Source organism: Micromys minutus (assembly GCF_963924665.1).
Source record: "Micromys minutus genome assembly, chromosome: 29".
Classification (NCBI taxonomy): domain Eukaryota; kingdom Metazoa; phylum Chordata; class Mammalia; order Rodentia; family Muridae; genus Micromys; species Micromys minutus.
The window spans coordinates 19,239,489-19,260,874 of record NC_137964.1 but is presented as its reverse complement, the minus strand read 5'-3'; the positions used below and the strand labels follow the sequence as shown (position 1 = coordinate 19,260,874).

Here is a 21,386-nt window from a genome sequence, read left to right as displayed (position 1 = left end):
GATAGTTTGTCATTTTAATACAGACTTCCTATCCCAGGTATTTTGATGTTTGTTAACAGAACTTACATTTTACTACATTTCTTTCCCTCCTTTTGATAAATTGCCAGGGAGACTGAAATGTATAGCTCACTATTTTATTTTGACCTCCATATTGGTGGAGAAGTATTTGAAGTAGTTAGGGTTGGAGTTGCTCCTGTGTTTATCTGCAGACTAAAGCTGTTGGTATTTAGCCCTTTTCATAGACCAGGTAAGCTAGCCTAGCTCATGTGCTCTTAAGTGGAATTCCTGTAGCTTTTTAATAGAAGAAATGGTTGTTGTTATGGCCTCATTAAGTATTTTTTAAAATGCATTGAGTTTATGTTGCAGAATGTATCATTGAATGCAGAATGACAAAGAGCCCTCAGGAGTTTTATGTCCATAGAGGTTAAGTCTTCTTAGACTTCCTGCAGACACTTTGAGAACTACTGAGTGTGTATTGCTTCTTTCTATTGCACATATTTATGTTGGGGGTTGGGTAGCGCACACACTGTAGAGGTCAGTGGACAACATGTTGGAGTCAGTTTTCCACCAGATGGGTCCTGGGGATTGAACTCAGACTTGGTGGCAGGCATCTTTACCAGCTGAGCTGTCTCACTGAGCCCACTGAGTATATTTTATGCACACATTTTTTTTTTTATGTTCTTTGCACTTTTGGAAAGGATTTTTAAACTTAAATATAACACCCCAAATTAGTTAAATGAATAAGTGCAGAATAAGAAGAATATGCAGCAGCATATTTCAAATACTTAGAAGCCAGGAAATAAAAATGACTGGATAATTTAATATGAAATGTACTTATAATTATTACCAACTTTAGAATTTTTTTTTTTAATGCAGTCTATAAAAAAATCTTACTGAGCCTTTTAGTGTTTGGCCATGTAAAAAGTAATTTACTGTATATTTTAAGTTCTTCTAATGGGCTTTTCTTTAAAGAGACCGTTTCTGAACCATTTCATTATACAGTAAATATTCTCATAGTTAATATGTACCACAAGAAACAAATTTTCATGCATTTTGTTTCTTGAATCAGGGCCTTGCTTTGTAGTTCTGGTCAACTTTGAACTGAAAGCAGTTCTCTGATCTCAGTCTCCTGAGTACTGGAATTATAGCCTTGTCTACATATCTGTCAAGTTTTTGTTTTGCTTTTTAATGAGACATGATAACATGATATTTAATAACATCAATTAGTGAATTAAAGTTAGTTTAAAGTATGTTAGACTAAAATTTCTGTCAGTCTGACCAGTGTTAGGCAAACTCTGTGACTGAGTTTTATCCCCAGCTCACTAATTTTCTTTTTTGTCAGTCTTATGTCGCATTGACTGGCTTGGAATTCATAGAGATCTGCTTGCCTCTGTATTCTAAGTGCTGAGATTGAAGGTTTATGCTACCATGCCGGCATTATTTGTGTAACACAAGTTGGCCTCGAACTTGCTGTGTTGTAGCATAAGTTGAGGCTTGCCTTGAACTCCTGAGATCCTCTACTCTTCATTCATGTTCTGAGATTACAAGTGTGCATTATCATGTCTAGCTCCTATATCTCTATAATATATAAAGGTGAATTTAGTATGTTGTGGCTAGAACTAATGTTTAGTTATATAGGGATGTACATAAATACTTAAATTAGGGTTGGAAAGATGGCTTACTAGTTAGGAGCTCTTTTAGAGGATGAGTCTGATGCCCAGCACTCATAGTGGTTCACAGTCACCTGTAACTTCAGCTTTAGGGGATTCAATGACCTTTTTTTTTCTTTAGATGTATTTTATTGTTTTATGTGTATGAGTGTTTTACCTGTACATATGTATATGTACCATACGCATGCCTGGTACCTACAGAGATCAGAAGATGGCATTGGGTCTCTTGGGATTAGAGTTAACAGGCATTTGTGAACAGTCCATGTGGATGCTGGGAATCAAACCCTGATCTTCTGTAAAGACAAGTGTTCTTCACCTCTGAGCCAGTTCCAGCCCTCAGTACCCTCTTCTGGCCTCAGAGGACACCTGCATTTTTTTGCACATACCTACATACAAACACATACACATAAAGTCTTTAACTCTTTAAAATTTGATGTCTGCCGAAGGATAGGTAAGAAGTAAATCATTCTAATAAAAGTAAATACATCTCTTATGTATACTAAAACTGTGTTCAGGAAATAGCCTTTTTATTAACCATCTTGTGATGTGTGCTTGTGTATGTGTGTGTATGAGGGGTGTGTGTGTATTTAAGGAAGAAAGAAGGATTTTGACAAAGTTTCTTTTATAAGCTGATTTTCTTTTGAAATTGGGTAGAATAAATATCTACAAGATACTCTTCACAATGTGGGAAAGCCCTTAAGTGAAGCATTATCAGACTTTACAGTAGTTTTGTTTGAGGATTGACTGCCAGATAGCAGGAGTAGTCAGAGATCTAGTGATTTCAGGAAAAGAGTTTGGGCCCAAGAGTTAATAGAATAAATGGTAAGGAAGTTAACAGAAGATTCCTAAGCAGTCTATGTGTCTAAGGCCTCTGTTTTGGGAAGTATAATTACATAATAGTGTTCCAGACTTTTGGATTTCAACAGAGACATTTCCCCCAATGTTCAGAGGCAGCAGAATTGCCAATAACAGCAATAGCAAAGGAGCCTGCCATGGTAGCACATGTCTTCAGTCCCAGCACTTATGACGTAGAGATGGGATCTCTGAGTTCAAGGCTAGGCTACACCATATAGCAAGCTTAAAAATAGGGCTACCTAGAGAGACCGTGTCTCAAAAAAACAAAAAGTGGTAATGCCACTACTGTGTGTCGCCATCATTGGTTCACTTTTAGGTATTTTAAGCAATTTGAAAGAACAGAATCTTCAGAGGCTATGTACTACAGTGCCAAGTATTTTAAACATTTCAACAAGTTTTCATCATATGTTCTGACCTGCCTCTTGCATTTCTAATAAGCATTATTTCTCAGCTCTGTACCTTGTGTTGTATTCATATTAGTGAACAGTTAGTAACTGTGAGTATGAGAGAATACTTCCTAATTTCGTAAATTCAGGTGAATTTAAGAAACAGATTGCCATGTTGCTATTGTGACTCTTAGAAGCCGCTGAAGCCAAACGAGGACTAGAAAGAGGTGAATGTGAGTAGCTAACCTGTGATAAAGATAGATGTGTGCCTACAGGGTGGGCTTGTTTTATGCTGGGCAGTAGTCTAAATACTTCACATATATTATTTTGGAACAGTCTTTTGAGCTCAACTCATTAGTGCTTTATAGATGAGAAACTTGAGGCACACAGTGTGCGAATGAAATGTATCACCCCCCTCCCTGTCCCCTTTCCCTCCCAGGCCTTCCCTCCTCCCTTGTGGTTGCTTTCTTCTCCCTACCAAGTGGGACCGAGGCGTCCTCACTTGGGCCCTTCAGCTTGTTGACTCTTGAGTTCTGTGAACTGTATCCTGGGTGTTCTGTACCTTTTTTTTTTTTTTTTTTTTTTTTTTTTGGTAGCTAATATCCACTTATTAGTGAGTACATACCGTACATGTCCTTTGGGGTCTGAATTAACTCAATGATATTTTCAGTTTCATCCATTTGCCTGCAAAACTCAAGATGTCCTCATTCTTAATAGCTAGAATTTGACGACTTTTAAGTTTCATTCTTTCCTTATTGGGGAGGGGAGGCATATGTGGCAGTTAGAGGACTTTGTGAAGTGGCTTTTCTTTGTTTGGGTTCTAGGGATTTAAGCCTAGGTTGTTAGGCTTGCTCATTAGTGAATGTTACCCATGAGCCATCTCACAGGCTCAAGTTATCTGAGATAAGGTCTCACTCTATTGTCTTGGCTGGCTTTGACCCTGTAATCTTCCTACTTCAGCCTTTGGTTATTGGGTTTACAGGTGTGTGCCACCATGCCTAGACTTTTCCATGACTTTGCATTCCATTTAGAGGGAATATTGATTTATAATGGTGCCTATATTAGCAAACCAAAACAACAGCTATACATTGTGTTGACAATTTTTCCATAGAAATGCATGAGAAAAATGACTGAGTTTTTAGTATAGCTTTTTACATTTCTACAGCAGTCTTTTGGAAAAACAAGGACATTACTAAGGTGTGGTGTTGAGGAAGAAAGTTTGTGGAGTGTTTGCCCTCTAAGCCTGGATCTGTGAAGGCCTGCCCTTTGTCACACCCAGTAGTTAACAGATACTTGGTGAAGTAGCTATCTTAAGGACTTAGAAGGTTAACCCTGTGAAGAAAGATAAAATAATCTAGGCACCTGCAAAAAGGGGAAGTTTTGAATCTGTGTTGGGGTAAACCAATGGTTCTCACCCTTCCTAACTCTGTGACCCTTTAATCCAGGTTGAGATTACCCCCAGCTATAAAGTTATTTTCATTCCTACTTCATAACTGTAGTTTTGCTATTGTTAGGAATAGTAAAAGCTGTATTTTCTGATGGTCTTTTGGGGGTCACTACCTACAGATTGAGAACCATTGGGGTAACCCTTTCTGAGAGGGGTGAGTATCGTGAGCATAGAGGATCAGGTCTTGGTAAGCTGGTTAAATCACTAGGTAAAACTAAGACTCTACAGGCATTGTTTCCTGTATGATTAGAAACAACTGCAGGAAATGGCATTTGGAAAGGCATGGCCCTTGGAAAACTGGCCATTAGCGGGACTAAACGGCATGTGTTGTCTTTGAATATGATAGACCTACCTCAGGAAAGGACTGAAATCTAGAGTTCCAACAGAAAAATGCACAGCCAGGCATTCTTTCATATCATGAGCACTGAGCCTTAGACTGTTCTCTTACAAAGTGCTTGTACAAAACTGCTAGACCAGTATCTATCTACAATTTGTTCCTTAGAATCCTTGTTCAGAATTTCACAAGTGTTTGATTCTATTTTAGTGCTTTAAACTTGAACAGTACATCATTATTGTACTATCCTTTAATGTATTGGGGACCACTGGTTTGTACTGCCAAGTTATTGCAATAGAGTTACATCAAGCTAGAGCACCAGTCTTGAAAGAGTGCATGTCATCTTATGAGAGCACTTATGTAACACTGAAATAACAAAGTTAGAGATGGAGGGATAGATGCAGCAAGGAGTTAGTAATGGAAGCCAAGAGGAGGTGTGGTTCAGAAGAAATAGCATAAAGGGTCTTGAGGGTCAGAACCAGCTCTGTATTAGTTGTGACTGCACAAAGGGGTGAATGTGATAGAATTGTGCCTGATGTGAGATCTGAGTAACACTGCAGTACATCAAGGTCAAGGGCTGGTTATGAGAGTGAACTAGTTATGTCATCAAGAAGGTTGGCTGAAGAGTGTTTCCAGAGTTTTCCTTTCTTTTTGCAAGTTTCTGTGTCTATAATTACAGAAATTTAAAAAGGAAAAATAAAGCAGTATATTTGAAATATTTGGAGGGCAAATAAAAACAAGCAAAAAGGAAGAAAATTTAAATGATCTGTAATGCTACTACCCCTCAGAAAAAGCATCCAGGAATGTTCTCAGTTTGTGCATAACCTGGGATTAGTCTTTACTGTAAAGACTAATTTATGATAGTAATTTAAGAATTCAGGCCAGGGGTGGTGACACATCCCCAGAATCCCAGCATTTAGGGAGGTTGGGGCAAGAGGATCATAAAGTCAGCCTGAACCACCTAGGTAGACTCTTTTGTCTCAAAAAGAATCATGCTTGTGGTTGTTTACTCCTGTTAAGTTATATAAGCTAATCCAGGACTAATTCAGCATTTGCTTTGTGCAATAATATGGATGCATATGCATATATCTTTTTATCACAGTCACCATATATTTATTTATTTTTACCAAAATACTTGCAGTTAGCAAGTATTTACATTTTAAAATAATGTATAATTTTAACTTGGAGATATTCTTTGTAGTTTTTTTTAGACAGGTGTAAATTTAGCTTTAATGCACTTTTTTTTTTTTTTTTTGAGACAGGGTTTCTCTGTATAGCTTTGACTATTCTAGAACTCACTTTGTAGACTAGGCTGGCCTTGAACTCACAGAGATATGCCTGCCTCTGCTTCTGCTTCCTAAGTACCAGGATTAAAGGCTTGCCTTTGCTGTTTTAAAGAACAAAATATTTATCATTTGCAGCTATTTGTCTCTGATGAATCAGGTTTTTCTTGATGCTGTGTGATCAAAACAAATTTGACATAGACTGCCCCATTTATTATTTAGTTTTTATTCATCAGAAGAACTTTATTGTTCTTACTGTAAATGTTACAGATTTTATCAAGTGCACTGATTTTCTTTTTAATTTTTTAAAAAAGATTTATTTATTTATTTTATGTGTATACTGTTACTTCAGACACACCAGAAGAGGTCAACAGATTCCATTACAGATGGTTGTGAACCACCATGTGGTTGCTGGGATTTGAACTCAGGACCTCTGGAAGAGTAGACCCTTTGTTTCATTTTTGCCTTTGCTTTTATTTTGAGACAGGAGGCTAACCCAAGTTTAGTCTTAATCTCTTCACCTTTCTGCCTCAACCTCCCCATATAGGTATTAACAGGTGAGCTCCATCATACTTGACCTATAAACTTAATTTCTGTATTAGTTTCTCTACTGGAATTTTAGAGATATATTGTTGCTGTCTGGTGGTTATTGATTTTTTTCTTTTTTGTCAACCAAAATGTTATTGTATTTGAGAAGTAAAATAGTAAAAATAGTAGAAAATCTATGACAAAATGAAGAACTAAATTAGGTTGTAAAGTCAACGCCCCTGTGTTTAGAATTTGATTTATTTCTGTACAGTGTGCATCAACATGAGTCAAACAGTGTGCATCAACATGAGTCAAACAGGGTTGAAACCTTGGCACTATCACTCCATTGCTGTCTCTGTCTCTTCCTTTTCCGGATAAGGGAAATAATAGTGTCACCTCACAGAACTGTGGGAACATGAAAGGCACTAGTAGTATGTAAAGTGCTCTTCATAATTATTCTAGAATGCAGTTGAGTCATATGTGTATTTAATGTCTTTTCTTCTCACCAGCACACCAGAGCTAGTTTTCCTCTTCAGGAAAAGTCACACCAGTAATGTGAGCGAAGACTGTCAGAAACCTTGTACCCTTGCTGGTGTTGGACAGTCTTTTTAGGTCTTTGCCAGTTTGGTACATGAAAACTGTTCTCTTGTTGTCTTGATTGGCATTTCTCCCTCCCCAAGGATCTGTAAAGCTTAATCTATTTTTTAATTTTATGTGTGTGTTTTGCCTGCATGTGTGCATATCCAACTGTGTGGTTCCAGAAGAGGGTGATGGATTTCCTAGAATGGCAATAACTGATGGTTATGCGCTGCCTTGGTGTTCCTAGGAACTGAATGTGGGCCCTGGGACAAATTGTCGTGTTGTGCAGGCTGGCTTTGAACTCACAGAGGTTCACCTGTCTTGCCTATAAACTGGTCTATAAACTGCTTGGCCTCTGAGTAGTAGGATTAAATTCCTGTGCCACTATACTCAGTAACTGTATGGACTTGTTATATTTGGATTATACATTTATTTTTCTCCTAGTTTGTCACTTACCTTTTGTTTATGCTACTTTTGTTTATATAAAAGTGTGAAGTATTTGTTTAGATCTTTTACTTCTGTATAGGTTTTGATTTTTTTCCCTTTACTATTTAGTCAAATTTAGAATATTAAGATCGATCTTTCTCTCTTTCTGTCTTCCCTCCCTCCCTCCCTCCCTCCCTCCCTCCTTCCCTTCCTTCCTTCCTTTCTTGCCCTTTAATTCCAGCATACAGGGAGGTAAAGGCAGGCAGATCTCTGAGTTTGAGACTAGCCTGGTTTACATAGGTCCAGTTCCAGGACTCCCAGGGCCACACAGAGAAAACTGAGTCTTGGAATAAAAAAAGAAAGGAAAAGTTCGAAATTTTATTTTATGTGGAACTTTTATGTTTAGTATTAAGTAAATATTTTGCTTAGTTTTTTTTTTTTCTAAATAGATAGGATTTTGCCTAACTCCTAACTTTCCTTTACAAATATGCTCACACACAAACACACACACACAAAATGCAGACTTGTCTGTATTTGAGCTAGTACAGACTTTCCTAGATAGATAAGACTTCTTGTTACGGAACATTTTTTTAAATCAGTATTTATTCCATTACCACAGTTTCCTGGGATCCCTGTGGCTTTACATAGTAAACTTGTTAATCTATTAGTGTAAATGTACTTGTTTTTAAGTTTTTCTGAGCTATTTGCATGCATATACTATCATGGGAATCTTAGATCTGGGTTCTAAAAATGTCCCTTTTTAGATTTTGATTAGAATTGTATTGGTTTTGTAGATGACTTTGGAAGGAGTCCATTTTCTCCAGTTTTTTCAACCAATCCTTCCATCAAGGGATATAGTGCATCTTCCTATTCTTCAGTTGGTTATTTGATGACTTTTTAATTTAGATTTCCTGTATGGCTTTATTTTGCTCTTAAGTAAATGCATTAAAAAGATAGCTATTAGGGTCTGTCAGTTGGGGAAAACTCCACTTAGCTTTCTGTAGTCTTTTAATTTGCAGCCTACAGAGACGTTATTGTGAAATCTGTACTCAAGTCTTTTTTAGTTGGCACCACATTGTGATTTCCCTTCTCCCCTGGTCTCTTTGAGAAAATCTCTATGTGGCACTGGTTGTCCTGAAACTTGTTATGTAGACCAGGCTAGCCTCACACTTTCTCTGCCTCTTCAGTACTGGGATCAAAGGCACCACTATGATTAGCTATGATCTTTTATTCTTAATATCATTTATTAATATAATGATTAAGGATATTTCATCAAGTTGATGACTGAACTCATACCTTTTGTTGTTGTTGGATATTAAGGATACTTCTAAGTTTTTTTTTTTTTAAAGATTTATTAATTTTATTTATGAGTGCACTGTATCTGTCTTCATACATACAAGAAGTCATCGAATCCCATTACAGATGATTATGAGCCACCACATGGTTGCTGGGAATTGAACTTAGGACCTCTGGAAGAGCAGTCAGTGCTCTTAACACTGAGCCATCTCTCCGGCCCTGTTTTGTTTTTCTGCGTGTGTTTGTATGGGGTACATGAATGTATGTGTGTTCACATATGTGGGTGGAGGCCCAAAGTGCATGTTGGGTGTCTTCCTTAATTATTCTCCTCTTTATTTATTCAGACAGGACCAATGAATCCTGGAGCTTGCCAGTTCTGGCTAGTGTAGCCTAATAGTCTTCTGTCTCTGTGTTGCAGGGGCCCACCACACTTGCACAGCTTTTCCATGTGTTCTAGGGATTCAGACTCAGCAGAGAAAGCACTGCAAATGCTCTGTCCACTGCCCCACCTCTCCAGACTCACTTCCAAGTTCTGATAGTGTAAACTGATAGTGTTCACACTTACACTTTATTTTAAAATGTCCTGCAAGAGCTTTAGTTTAGTTTGTTTTCATTTTTTGGAAAACATTACAAAAAGTAAAAATTAAGATAGGAAAGTCTTTAGGTAACCTGTGGTTGTGAACAGTGGACACAGTGTGTAAGAAAGAGAGTGCCACCTCTGAAGATGTGAGATGCCTGTGCCTCCTTGTTCTCCCCACATGTTTACATCGTTTGTGCTATTGTGATAGTTTTGTTGTTTGTGTTGTTTAGTATTTTGAAGCAGGGTTTTGCTTTTTAGCTCCAGGTAGCCAACAACTTGCTGTATAACCCAGCTGACCTCAGACTTATCCTCTGGCCATTTTACTGACCCTGCTTTGGTTGTTTTTTTTTTTTTTTTTTTTTTTTGTTTTGTTTTGTTTTTGTTTTTTTTTAAAACTTTATATATATAAATATTTTGCTTGCATGTGTATATATATTTATGTGTGTGTAATATGTATATATATTATACATATGCATGCCCATATGCACGAACCATATGCCTGCCCAGTGCCCTCAGAGACCAGAAAAGGGGTCAAGTTCCCCCAGAACTGTAGTTGGAGATAGTGTGAGCCACCATTTGAGTACTAGATACAGACTCTGTGTCCTCTACTACAGCAAGTGCTGTAAACTGCTGAGCTGTCTCTCCAGCTTCCCCCATCCAGCCCTGCCCCCACCCCACCCCCTGTTTTATTCTTAACTAAGACTTTGGCACCAAACTTAGGACAGAAGACAAGCGTGAGCTCAGCTGGTACATATAGGAATGGTATTTTTTAGACTCTTAACTTAAATTATTCAAACTAAAATACTCGGAGGTGAACCATCTAATTTTCAACTATGACTAGCTCTTCCCTGGAGGTCTGAGCAAAGCCTGATTTCTCTCAGTCCTGTCACCTGCCCTGGGGCATGTAACAGGAGGAGCCCATTTGCCTTGGCTGACTGCTGTCCTGCCTTGGCCACCTGCCCCAGGCCTGTTCTGCGCAAGCAGTCGCCTTGGCCCTGGGTGTCTCCTGGAGAAGAGTGGGGGTGGGTGGTATTGAGCCTTCTCAGGCTACTTCAGATATGGAAGAAATAGAAAGGTGAGCCAGCCCCTGCTCGATGACCTTTTGATAGTGACACTGTCCAGTTTCGAAGACTTAGTGCTTAGAAGGCTGCCATCTCCTTCCTTGAGAGGCAGAGCAGAGCAGAAGAGCTGTGATTTGTCTCCTCACAAGATGACCAAGAACTACTTGTGCATCCACTCTCAGAAGCAGTTGTGTTCTGGTGGGGTGCTGCTTGTCAACCAGAAAGGGTGGAGTAGAAACTGGCTCACTGAGTATTACCCATAATCCGTATCCTGCATCAACCTGAGGAGTGGCTTTCTCATGCCATGTTATCTTACTCAGTGGTTCATGACGTCCTCCTGATTTTCCTCCTACCACTTGATTGCTTCCCTTTTCTTACTGGCTTGTTTTGTGTCTGGCCATTAAATGTTGGAGTGACTCAGTTTTTCTCTAACAGTTATGTCTCCATTGTTTCTAACAGGTTCAATTAGGAATTCAAAGTTTGTAATTTCCATCTCCTCTGAGCACAGATCAGCATGTCTTTTCTTACTGTGGCTTGTTTGAGGCTCTGTTCCTTCCCTTACCAAGTGTTATTGGGTCAGCAGGCCCAATAGATTGCTGTCAGGTCAGTAAATGCAGGGCTCTCTCCTGACCAACTGACCTCTAGCTCAAAAAGGTATCTGTCTTACTTTTCCTGGTAACCACTTACCTTTTAAGTAAAGATTCACCCAAACTTGAAAGTTTGGTTGTTGTTTGTTTGTTTTGAGACAGAGTCTCTCTATCCCAACTGTCCTGGAACTTACAACTTAGACCAGGCTGGCCTCAAATTCAGAGATCTGCCTGCCTCAGCCTTCTGAGTTCTGAGATCAAAGGCATGCGCCATCATTTCTGGCTCTGTTTTTGTTTTTGTTTTTGTTTTTTTTAACAGTCTGGGTCTTTTATTTCTTTTTAAGCCATGGATTCACAATGGCCTCAGCATTTTTGCTCTTTCCCACTTGTTCTCACAGAATGTGCTTTTTTGGGTTCTTTAGTTGAACCCTGCACCTTTCTCTTTAGCATCCTTTTGTTTGTTTGTTTTGATATAATTTTCTCATTTTACCAATTTCAGAACGCTGTCTGTGCCTCAGAGTGCTTATCTGCTTAGTCCACATGTTAACGCTCTTGACAAGAATCTTGCCCTTAATTAACGAGCTTGTTTATAGCAGTGCCAGCTAACGTGGTATCAGCACTGCTGACTCAGTTTTGCCGTGTTAACATTTATGGGTTGTTACTTTTCAACAGCACCCATTCCCTTGAAGTCTGTAACACCACCCTTCTTAAGGTCCAGATACATGTGGCCAAAGTGGCACCTCCATGTTTTCTGAAAGCCTGGAGAACATAAAAATGGGTGTGTAGAGAGAATCTTTTATAAGCATTACCTGTTAATAAAAAAGCAGTTGGCCAATGAACTGAGGCAGGAAATAGGAGGTGGGACACATCTGGAAGCGAGAGGGTTCTGGGAAGTAGAGAATAAAAGGAGATGATAGGAGAGAAGAGAGAGCTGCAAGGAGTCAGGTGTAAACCAGCAGGTAGATAACTCAGGGAGAAGCTAGCTGAGAGATGCTGAGGAGATGGGAAGGAATAAGCGCACTCCGACTGAAGAGAGGTAACTAACAAGTGGTAGACACAGAATAGTTTAATACATGCCAGGATAGTCATGGAATGGCCTAGGCATTTATTTATTTTTAAAAAAAAAAAAAGCAAAAAAGAAATTCCCAGCACTTTTAAAATAAAGCCTGCTGAGAAATGGCTGCTTTTAAGAAGACCAGGCTGAGTAGAAAGAGAACCAGCTCTGCCCTAGCTATAGAGCAGTACGTCCCAAAGCAGTTTCCTAGTTGTGTGGGAGTTCCTAAGAGGAGTGTGGGAAGCTGGAGTCACACGTGCTAGGGAGTCATGAGCTGATGCCCTGAGAAGCCACCTGGTACATTTAAGACAACTTCCCAGGGAGATGGGAGGAATGAGACGGAGAGAGGAGCACTTCCCAATGGCTGGATGGTTGTATGAGGAAGGCAAAATGTCTTTCCTGGTGAACCAAGAGAAAGGAGAAAGTAGAAGAAAAGGAGGCTGGCTGTAGAAAAATTATAGACAGGTGAAAATTTTAATAAAGGGACAAATAAGGTGATTATGGTGATATTTATTATCTTAATCTTAATAATCATGATAGGTTTTTAAAAATATATACCTTCTTAAAGAGGGTTATAGAGATACAAGAAAAGAAAAAAAAAATAATAAAAAAAACAGATACAGGCCTTAGAAGGAAAAACAAGAAAGAGAAATAGATTTTACATGAATGACTGTCCTTTTTCCCTATGTATTTGTCATTTGGTCCATGTCTGGAAGATGGCTGCTTAGCTGAAAGGCAGAAGTTGACTTTTCAGATGGTCTCACAGGATGCTCCAGGCTGATCTTGAGCATGGGGTCTTCCCTCTTCATCTTCAGGCTCTCAAGTGCCAGGGTTATAGGTGTGTATCACTATGTCTACCTCATTTGAACTTTATTAATGAAACCTTTCATTTTGTTTTTTCTCTGCCTTCAACTTAGTGATATTTTTTTGTTGTTTTAAGATTTATTTATTTATTATGTATAACCACACTGCAGCTGAATTCAGAAACACCAGAATGCATTGGATATCATTATAGATGGTTGTAAACCATCATGTGGTTACTGGGATTTGAACTCAGGACCTCTGGAAGAGCAGTCAGTGCTCTTAACCACTGAGCCATCTCTCCAGCCCTAGTGATGTTGGGGGGGGGGGGAGGAAGGGGGAGAGAGTGTCTCACTATGTAGCCCTAGCTATCCTGAAACTCTGTGTAGACCAGGCTGGTTTCAAACTCAGATTTGCTAAGTACTGGCTTAAAGGTGTACACTACAAATACTCACCTCATTCAATAATCTTTGTAAGATTTTGTGCTTGTGGAGCTGTTCATTAGTCAGCTATTGCTGGATAAAATTCTGTTATGAATAGTATAGTTGATTAATACATTTAATTTTTTGGTTTATGTGTATGGGTGCTTTGCCTCCAAGTATGTTTGAGTATCACATGTGTGCCTGGTGCCTGTGGCAGCCAGAAGAGAGTGTTGACTCCTTTACAGTTACAGATGGTTGTACAGTTACAGATGGTTGTACAGTTACAGATGGTTGTGAGGCACCATTTGGGCGCTAGGACTGGAGCTCAGGTTCTCTGGAAGAACAGCCAGTGCTCTTAACTGCTAAGCTATCTCTCTAGCCCCTCATTTATTATTTTTTTGATGGATATTTTAGTTATTCCTAGTTCACAGCAGTATGGACACTGCTTGTATGAACATTTTTATATATAGTGTTAGTTGGTAATGTCAGACCAAGTAACCAAGAGGTTATTTTTATTAGATTTCTACCAGTAATGTGTGGGAAATCCTATTTGTTCTTTCGAACCTTTGAAACTGTTACTTTTTGTTGACTTGTTTTCCAGACAGAGTTTCTTTGTGTATCCCTGGCTGTACTGTAACTCATTCTGTAGACCTCACAGATACCCTCTGCCTCTGTCTCCCTAGTGTTGGGATTAAAGATGTGGGCCACCAGCACTGGGCTGAAACTTATATTTTTAAAAGGATGTATTTCTTTTTTTTTTTTTTTTTTAAGGCCTGTGTTTGTGTGTGCCCACGTACTCGCACAGTGCCCTCAGAGGCCAGAGGTTTCCCATCTCTCTGGTGCTTGAAATTACAGAGTTTGTAAGCTCCAGTGGGGGGGGGGGTAATCAAACTCAGATCATCTGCAAGAGCAGTATGTTCTTAACCTCTAAGCCATTTTTTACAGTGCCAGGTAAACTTTTAACAGTGGTAATTCATTCTGTAGTTTAAGCTTATAGATGGGGTCATATTGTATTTGCTCTTTGCTGTTTGGCATTGTTTGCTCAGTATAATGGTTTTTCATTGAACTTGTTGGCTTTTTTAAATGATTTTTTTTTTCATTGAACTTTTAAAAGCCATTATTACTGTTGCTGAATTCTCTTAATTTTTTTATTGGTTATTTTATTTTACATTTCAAATGTTATTCCCCTTCCCAGTTTTCCTTCCACAAACCTCCTATCCCCTCCCTCCAGTTCTCTTCATTTTTATTGTGTGCTGGTTCTAAGAGTTTGGCTGTTATGGACTAATGCTGTGAACAGTCACTTGCAAATCTTTTTACATACGTTTCACATTTCTCTTGGGTATGTCTTTGGGAATAGTTTCTGGGTCAGAGAGTAAATGTTCTTTAGAAACTATAGAATAATTTCCCAAAGTGATTGTACTATTTAACATTCCTTTTTGGTTTTAATTTGCTTTTCCCTGATTACTAAAGAAATTGTGCAGCCTTTCACTTGGGCTTTGGCTCTTTAGATAACTTCTCTTTTGAAAGACTCATTAAAATCTTAGACTTGTTTCCCTAGCAGTTACTCTGTCATTGTTTGACTTGTGTGTAGTGTGTAGGAGATACACAGGCATAATCATGCAAGTACTCTACTCACATACTCACTCCTATATATAGCTTTGCCTTTTCTTTTTTCTTAAATACCCTTTGAAACACACACACACACACACACACACACACACCACTACAATTCTTGGGGTTGGATCTAGGGCTTCACCCATGCTAGTGCTTTACAACTGAACTACATCATTCCCAGCATTATTTTTACTTTGCGATGGCTCAGTAAGTTGTTCAGGCTAGTTGAAGTTCAGGCTGGACTTGAATTTGCAGCCCTTCTCCCACGTGGCTGGGATTATATAGGCTTGTGCCACCACCAGCTCTTTTTAAAACAGGATTTCATATAGCCCAGGTTTGCCTTTAGCAGAGGATGGACTTGTTCTCTTGTTTTTCTGTCTTCTCCTCTTCCTCTTCCTCCTTAGGTGCTGGAATGACAGTTTTGCTTTTGTGAGTGTGGGCATGTATATGTGCATGCTTGTGTCCATGTATGCATGTGTCCGTGTTTCTGCTGTGAGCTTATAGAGGTCAGAAGACAATTCTGGGGGTCAGTTCTCTCAAGTCACTTTATAGGACTCAGGGGTCCAACCAAAACTGTCAGGTCCGAATGTATGTATGTGCCTCTGTCCACCGAGCCATCTTGCTTAGTCCCCAGCTGGAGATTCTTTTGAGTGCTAGAATTGCCAGTCTATGCTGTCACATTCAACTAATTTAAGTCCTTATGTTATCAACATTCCCCTTTGAAATTAAGGGGTTTTGTCTTCTAATGTGAAAATATTTCATATCACTTCCTGTCTTTGTTTTGCATTTAGGTAACATATAGGATTTATTCTCCCTTTGAAAAGAACTTTAAAAATATTTTAATCATGTGTAGGTGTGCATATGTCTGCATAAGGGTATGTCTGTGTGAGTGCAGGTGCCAAGGAGGCCAGGAATGTTAGATCCCCTGGAAGTTATTGGCTGATAAGGTGGCTGCTGGGAACCAAACTTGGGTCCTCTGGAAGAACAGAGGGTACTCTTAACTGCTGAACCATCTCTCTAGCCTTCCCCCTCTCTGCTTTTCAACATAGTTTTTACTGTATAGCTCAGGGTAACCTTGAACTCAAAGTCCTGTAGCAGCTTCCTGACTTCAGTGTATTCTTGGCATTTGTTTGTTTATAGCTTTCTCCCCCCCCCCCCAAGCTTAACTGTAACTAGCTTTATTAAAGATACTTTTCATAAACAGTCATGGTATTCAGGCAGGACATGGGCAGACACTCAACTGTATATAAGAACTTCCAAATTCCCTTCTTGTACAGACTACCAAAATCAGAAAGCCACTGTGAAACCCAATGAAATCTTCATTCAATGCTTCGAAAAGGGGAAAATAGCTTAGAGTGACGGTTGACATTTCACATTAAGGATGTTGTTTAACAACTTTTCACAAGCCGACCCTGACTTTCAGGAAATGAACATGGCAGAATTATCAATCTGAAGACCCACAGTCTTTTATAAAAGGAACCATTGCTCTTCTGAGAACACTTGATGAAGTCACTGCAAAGTCCACACTGTCCAGTAGACTAGAAAACCAATTTTGTTCAACAGGTCTCTGGTTTTAAGGGAAGTATGTCTACGTTCATGGTACACAAGGGGAAGAGGTTATAAAAATGAATTTAGAGTTTTCCCAGACTGCAAGGCATTGTGTGCCTTTGTAGCCACTTATGCAGGATCAGGAGCCTTTCAAAATTATCAAATAAAGAGGTTTTCTGTCCTCAACCCAGCTTGGGTGATATTTTGTTAGTGACACATGATCCTTCCCCCCCCCCCCCCACAATGAAGTGTTCTGTGTGCTAACAATATGGTTTTTTTTAAAAAGTAAAACAAAATTCTGCATTTTTATAAAACTTGATAAAGAATAGTATTTCAGACTGTACAGTCACCATAAGTGCACAGTTATCAAAACTGCACACACGGCACTTGGCTCCTCCAGCACCTTCAGCTTTCTGTGCCTGGTCTGTTTTGGCATCTCCATTTTCTGCAGGATTATTCGCATCCTTCCTGCCATCGGCTTTTCCCTTCTTCCCCTTGGGTACCTTCTCTCCTTTCTTTGCTGGGGCCTTTTTAGGCTTGGGCTCAGGCTTTGGAGGAGCAGGTTTAGCAGACAACCTTGCAGATCTTCTCTGTGGCTCGTCCTTTACCTTGGCTTTGTCTCCTTTAGCATCCCCTTCAGCCTTTCTTTTGGGCATGATGTTGGCAGCGGACGTTGGTGTTGAACACGAGTGTACCGCTGCACACGGGTTTGGTCCGTCCAAGGGTCATCCTCGATGCTTCTTCACACTGCTCCAGGGTTTCTATCTATATAACCCCATTGTTTTGGAACTCATCATGTAGACCAGGCTGGTCTTAAACTCACAGAGTCTGCCTGCCTCTTCCTCTTGACTGCTGGGATTAAAGGCATGTGCCACCATGCCTGGCTTTTCTTTCCCTCTCCCCCATTCTCCTCTTGAGACACGAAAATTTTTTATTGGTATAAGATAGTTGTTTTCTATATTGTCATTATTAGTATTGTACAATTAAGAAAACTGTTAGTCTGCTCTCTAGAGCCACTTTTGTCATAGATCAAGGTAATTGTATACCCAACTTTTACTTCATTCTTTTTGTAATCTTCTTTTTTAAATTGGGCTTATGTCTTATGTTCTTAAGTATGAGACATAGGGGTTTTGTCTTAAAGTGTGAGACATAAGGTTCCTGAGACTATTTCAGAGAGTCTTCCAAGTCAAAATAATCTACATAGGGTCCTAGTTCGTTTTCATTTCTGGGATAAAGAGCACCAGCAAAAGCAACTTGGGGAGAAAAGGATTTATTTGGCTTACGTATCTCAGTCACACTTCTTCATTGATGGAAGTCAAGGCAGGACAGGGATCTTGAGGCAGGAATGCAACCAGAGATGACGGAGGAGTGCTTCTTACTGGCTTGTTCTCCATGGTTGCTCAGCCTGCTTTCTTACACCATCCTGGCTCTCCTGGGAGGGGAGTAATCTTCCGACATCAATCTTTAATGCAGAAAATACCCAGAAGACTTGATCCCCTCTGTCCTACAGCTTCTTTGTACTCACCCTGAAGAAGTTCCACTTCCCAGATTTTGTCTCAGTCTTGCTGGTTGGTCACTTGTTAAACACAGCAGAGTCCCCAGTTAACCCACAGCAGTCGTCCTAATGAAGCAGAAGTTTCACTTCAGTGGTGCTGGTCTTTTGTCTAATCACACCAGCAGACCATAGATGATCAGAAAACAGAGCTGGCTGAGTTTAGTTCCCGGCACTCAAATCAGATGGCTCGAAACTGTAATTCTAGGTCCAGGGGATCTGATCTAGGCTCCATGGTCACATCTTCACACACATCTGCCATATGCTCAGACATATAAATAAATAAAAATAACTTTTTTTTTTAAAAAAGGGAGTTCTTCAAGAAATTATATTTGGCAGTCTGAATACCAGTTTGGGAAAAAGGAAAAAAAAATTAAAGATCTAAGATAGCACATGCATTTTCAAGGACCAAATGAGTACTTTTGTTTGTTTGTTTGTTTATAGACAGGGTTTCTCCGTGTAGCCCCGGTTGTCCTGCAACTTATTCTATAGACCTGGCTGGCCTCGATTACACAGAGATCCACCTGCCCCTGTCTGCTGAATTCTGGGATTAAAGACATGCATCACCACAGCCAGGCATGGTTATTTATTTGTTTTTCGTCAGTAAGAATTTATATCTGAATACACAAAAGTAGCTACAAGCCAGATAAAAATATGAACTGTTTTCAGCTCTCCATAGTCTCTACTGTCTTTCTAGTTTGTGTCACCTAGATGTGACCACATTCCCGGCTTCAGTCCATACCTTAGGGTTTGTTTTTTCCTTTTTTTTTTTTTTTTTTTTGTCTTTTTTTTTTTTTTTGTTTTGTTTTGTTTTGAGTAAAGTGAGTCTTAGAATAGGTCCTCTTTAATGTCTAGCTTCTTGTGTTTAACATTTTGTTTATGAACTTGATTGCAGGTGTTCAGTGTTAGGTTTTAAAATATGCATTGTTTATCTTTTTATTGATGGAAATTGTGGTTGTGAATTTTTAGCTAGTATGAATAAGGAAGACTACTCACCTTGTACACAGTTAGTAAGCATTAGTGCTAATTTTGTGGTGGAGTTGAAATGGGTGGAACTGCTGAGTTCATGGATGTTTAATTTTAGTGTATATTACCAAATACATTTTTAGATATGTTCCAGCTTATAATCACACTTTGATACCTGAGAGTTCCCCTTGCTTTGCCTTTTATAGAAATCATAAAGAAAAAAATTGATGGGTTTGTATATTCTAGCACTTGGGAGGTAGAGGCAGGTAGATCTCTGGGTTTGAGATCAGCCTGGTCTGTGTAGTGAATTCCAGGACAGCCAGAGCACATAGTGATAACTTGTCTCGAAAAGCCAACCAACCAAGTAAACCAAATCAAACCAAACAGGTAACTTACACTTGGCAGAAGCAAGACTAAACAGAGTTGAAACTTCAATGTAGACTAGGAAAAAACATTTGCATCATGTTCAAAGGGTTAATTTCCATAAGAATAACAAAATGCAGCAGTCCTTGATTCTGGAAAATTGGTAGGTGAGCATGGAACATTTGAAGATATGGCAGATGAAAGTTCCATACCTCTTTAACGTAAACTGATCCACAATTCAGGTCGTTAAGAGGAAAACAAACTATGCCGTAAGAATTTATATCAGAGGGGCCCAAGTCAAGAGGTTGTTGAGTACAGTGTGTAGAAAATAACTGCTTCTGTGTGTTAGTGGTAGAATTCTAAACAGCATGAAAATACTTCGATAATATACATTAAGAGTGCACACACCTCGAGAATAGTAAGTAACTTTTGATGCATTTACACTCGGGTACTACAGAGTAACACAAAAAAGGCAGTTCACAAAGTTAAAGCCGTTCTCAAAAACATGATCAGTGAAAAAGCCAGGCCAAAATTGTAAGTTCAAAGCCACAAAATTAATGAATCACTGTTAGAAGTGTTGTTAGAGGTAGGGAATATACTAAAAAGCATTTAGACATTGGGGGCTTTTCATGTTCTTTATTTGAGTACTGTTTACTTGGATGTATTTATATTGGGATATTCATTACTCTGACATTAGGATTTGTGTGCTGAGAGTATGCTCTATAGCTGTACATTGGTGTCTGCTGGGGTCATTTCTGGCTGTACCTGCCATGTTCCAGTTCTTCAGATACATCACAGTAGTATTTGTGTATAGTGTACGCGAATCCTCTGTATTTTACATCATCTATAGATTCACTGTCATATCTAGTACAGTATAAATGCTATGAAACAGTTGTTATTACACTGTATTATTTCAGGAATGATGGTATACATGTTTAGTACAGATTTCTTTATGGTACCAGATACTAAATCTAAGCCCTCAGATGTGCTTGGCAGGTGTTCTAATTAGATTCATGCCCAGCTTCTTTTTAATTTTTATTTTGAAGCAGGTCTCACTAAGTTGCCCAGATAGGCCTTGAACTTGTGGTCTTCCTGCTTCAGTCTTCCAAGGAGCTGGGATTGTAGTCACTTAAAGCCTGGTTAGGCCCCCTCAACCTCCCCAGTATTTTTTGTTCACAGTTTAGCCTGCAGATGTTGTAGAGCTTACAAGGGCCACCTGTAAAAATCATATGTGAAAAATATTGTTCACTAGTGTAGCAACATGAAAAACAACTACTTTGTGTTTCAATAAATTTATTGTAGGCATATGTACAATGTTTGTAGGGGCTAAATATGTTCAGACAGTGCTGGGTTGGTTATTATAAAAGTTTGGACAAATCCTAATTCCTGTCCGTTAAAAAACAAGGAAAATGACTTGGTCATATGCCGAATTAGCTTTTAGAATGAGAATGGTAATTTTATATGAACTAACTCAGAAGTCTTTGAGATAGATTACATGAAAAGAACAAAGTACATAAGCAATAGATACACTACTAATAAGTAGCATACTTGTATGTAATTAGTTTTATTTTAAAGATATGAGGCCTTCTTTTCCTCCCCTGGAATCTCTCTTTCTCATGGTAGTTCTTTCTTTAAGTCCACATTCACTCTTTTTAAAAATAAAAGACATACACGCATGTATAGCTGATCCCTGAGGGAGTAGAATGCATCATGGAAAGTATGTGGAACTGGCTGGGAAGCAGAATTGAAAGACAGGTTCTTTGCATAGTATTTTGTAACATTAAGACTCCAGGTGGTAGAGGGTGATGGTGGCATGAGCCTTTAATCTGGCACTTTGGAGACTGGTAGATGGCTCTCTGATTTCACGTCCAACCTAGTCTTCAGAGTAAGTTCCAGGACAGCCAGAGCTACACAGAGAAACCAAAAACTAAAACAGAGCTTTTATCTGGGTGTGGTAGTTTATGCCTTTAATTCAGCCAGCACTCAAGAGGCTAAGGCAAGAGGATTGCCATATATTTGAGGCAAGTCTGTGCT

General features: G+C 39.1%; 2 protein-coding genes across 2 annotated transcripts in view; one reads left to right on the top strand and one right to left on the bottom strand.

Annotated features, from left to right (window-relative positions):
• Window positions 1-21,386, top strand: part of VKORC1L1 (vitamin K epoxide reductase complex subunit 1 like 1) — a 45,817-nt gene that overhangs the window by 1,328 nt on the left and 23,103 nt on the right. The gene's annotated exons all lie outside the window — the stretch shown is intronic.
• On the bottom strand, window positions 11,691-17,127 carry LOC308439242 (non-histone chromosomal protein HMG-17-like; the record flags this gene model as incomplete). The annotated part of the gene is made up of 2 exons (XM_080940992.1): window positions 11,691-11,791; window positions 16,854-17,127. The coding sequence occupies 2 exons, from the start codon at window positions 17,125-17,127 to the stop codon at window positions 11,691-11,693; spliced, it is 375 nt and encodes a 124-aa protein (XP_080797118.1).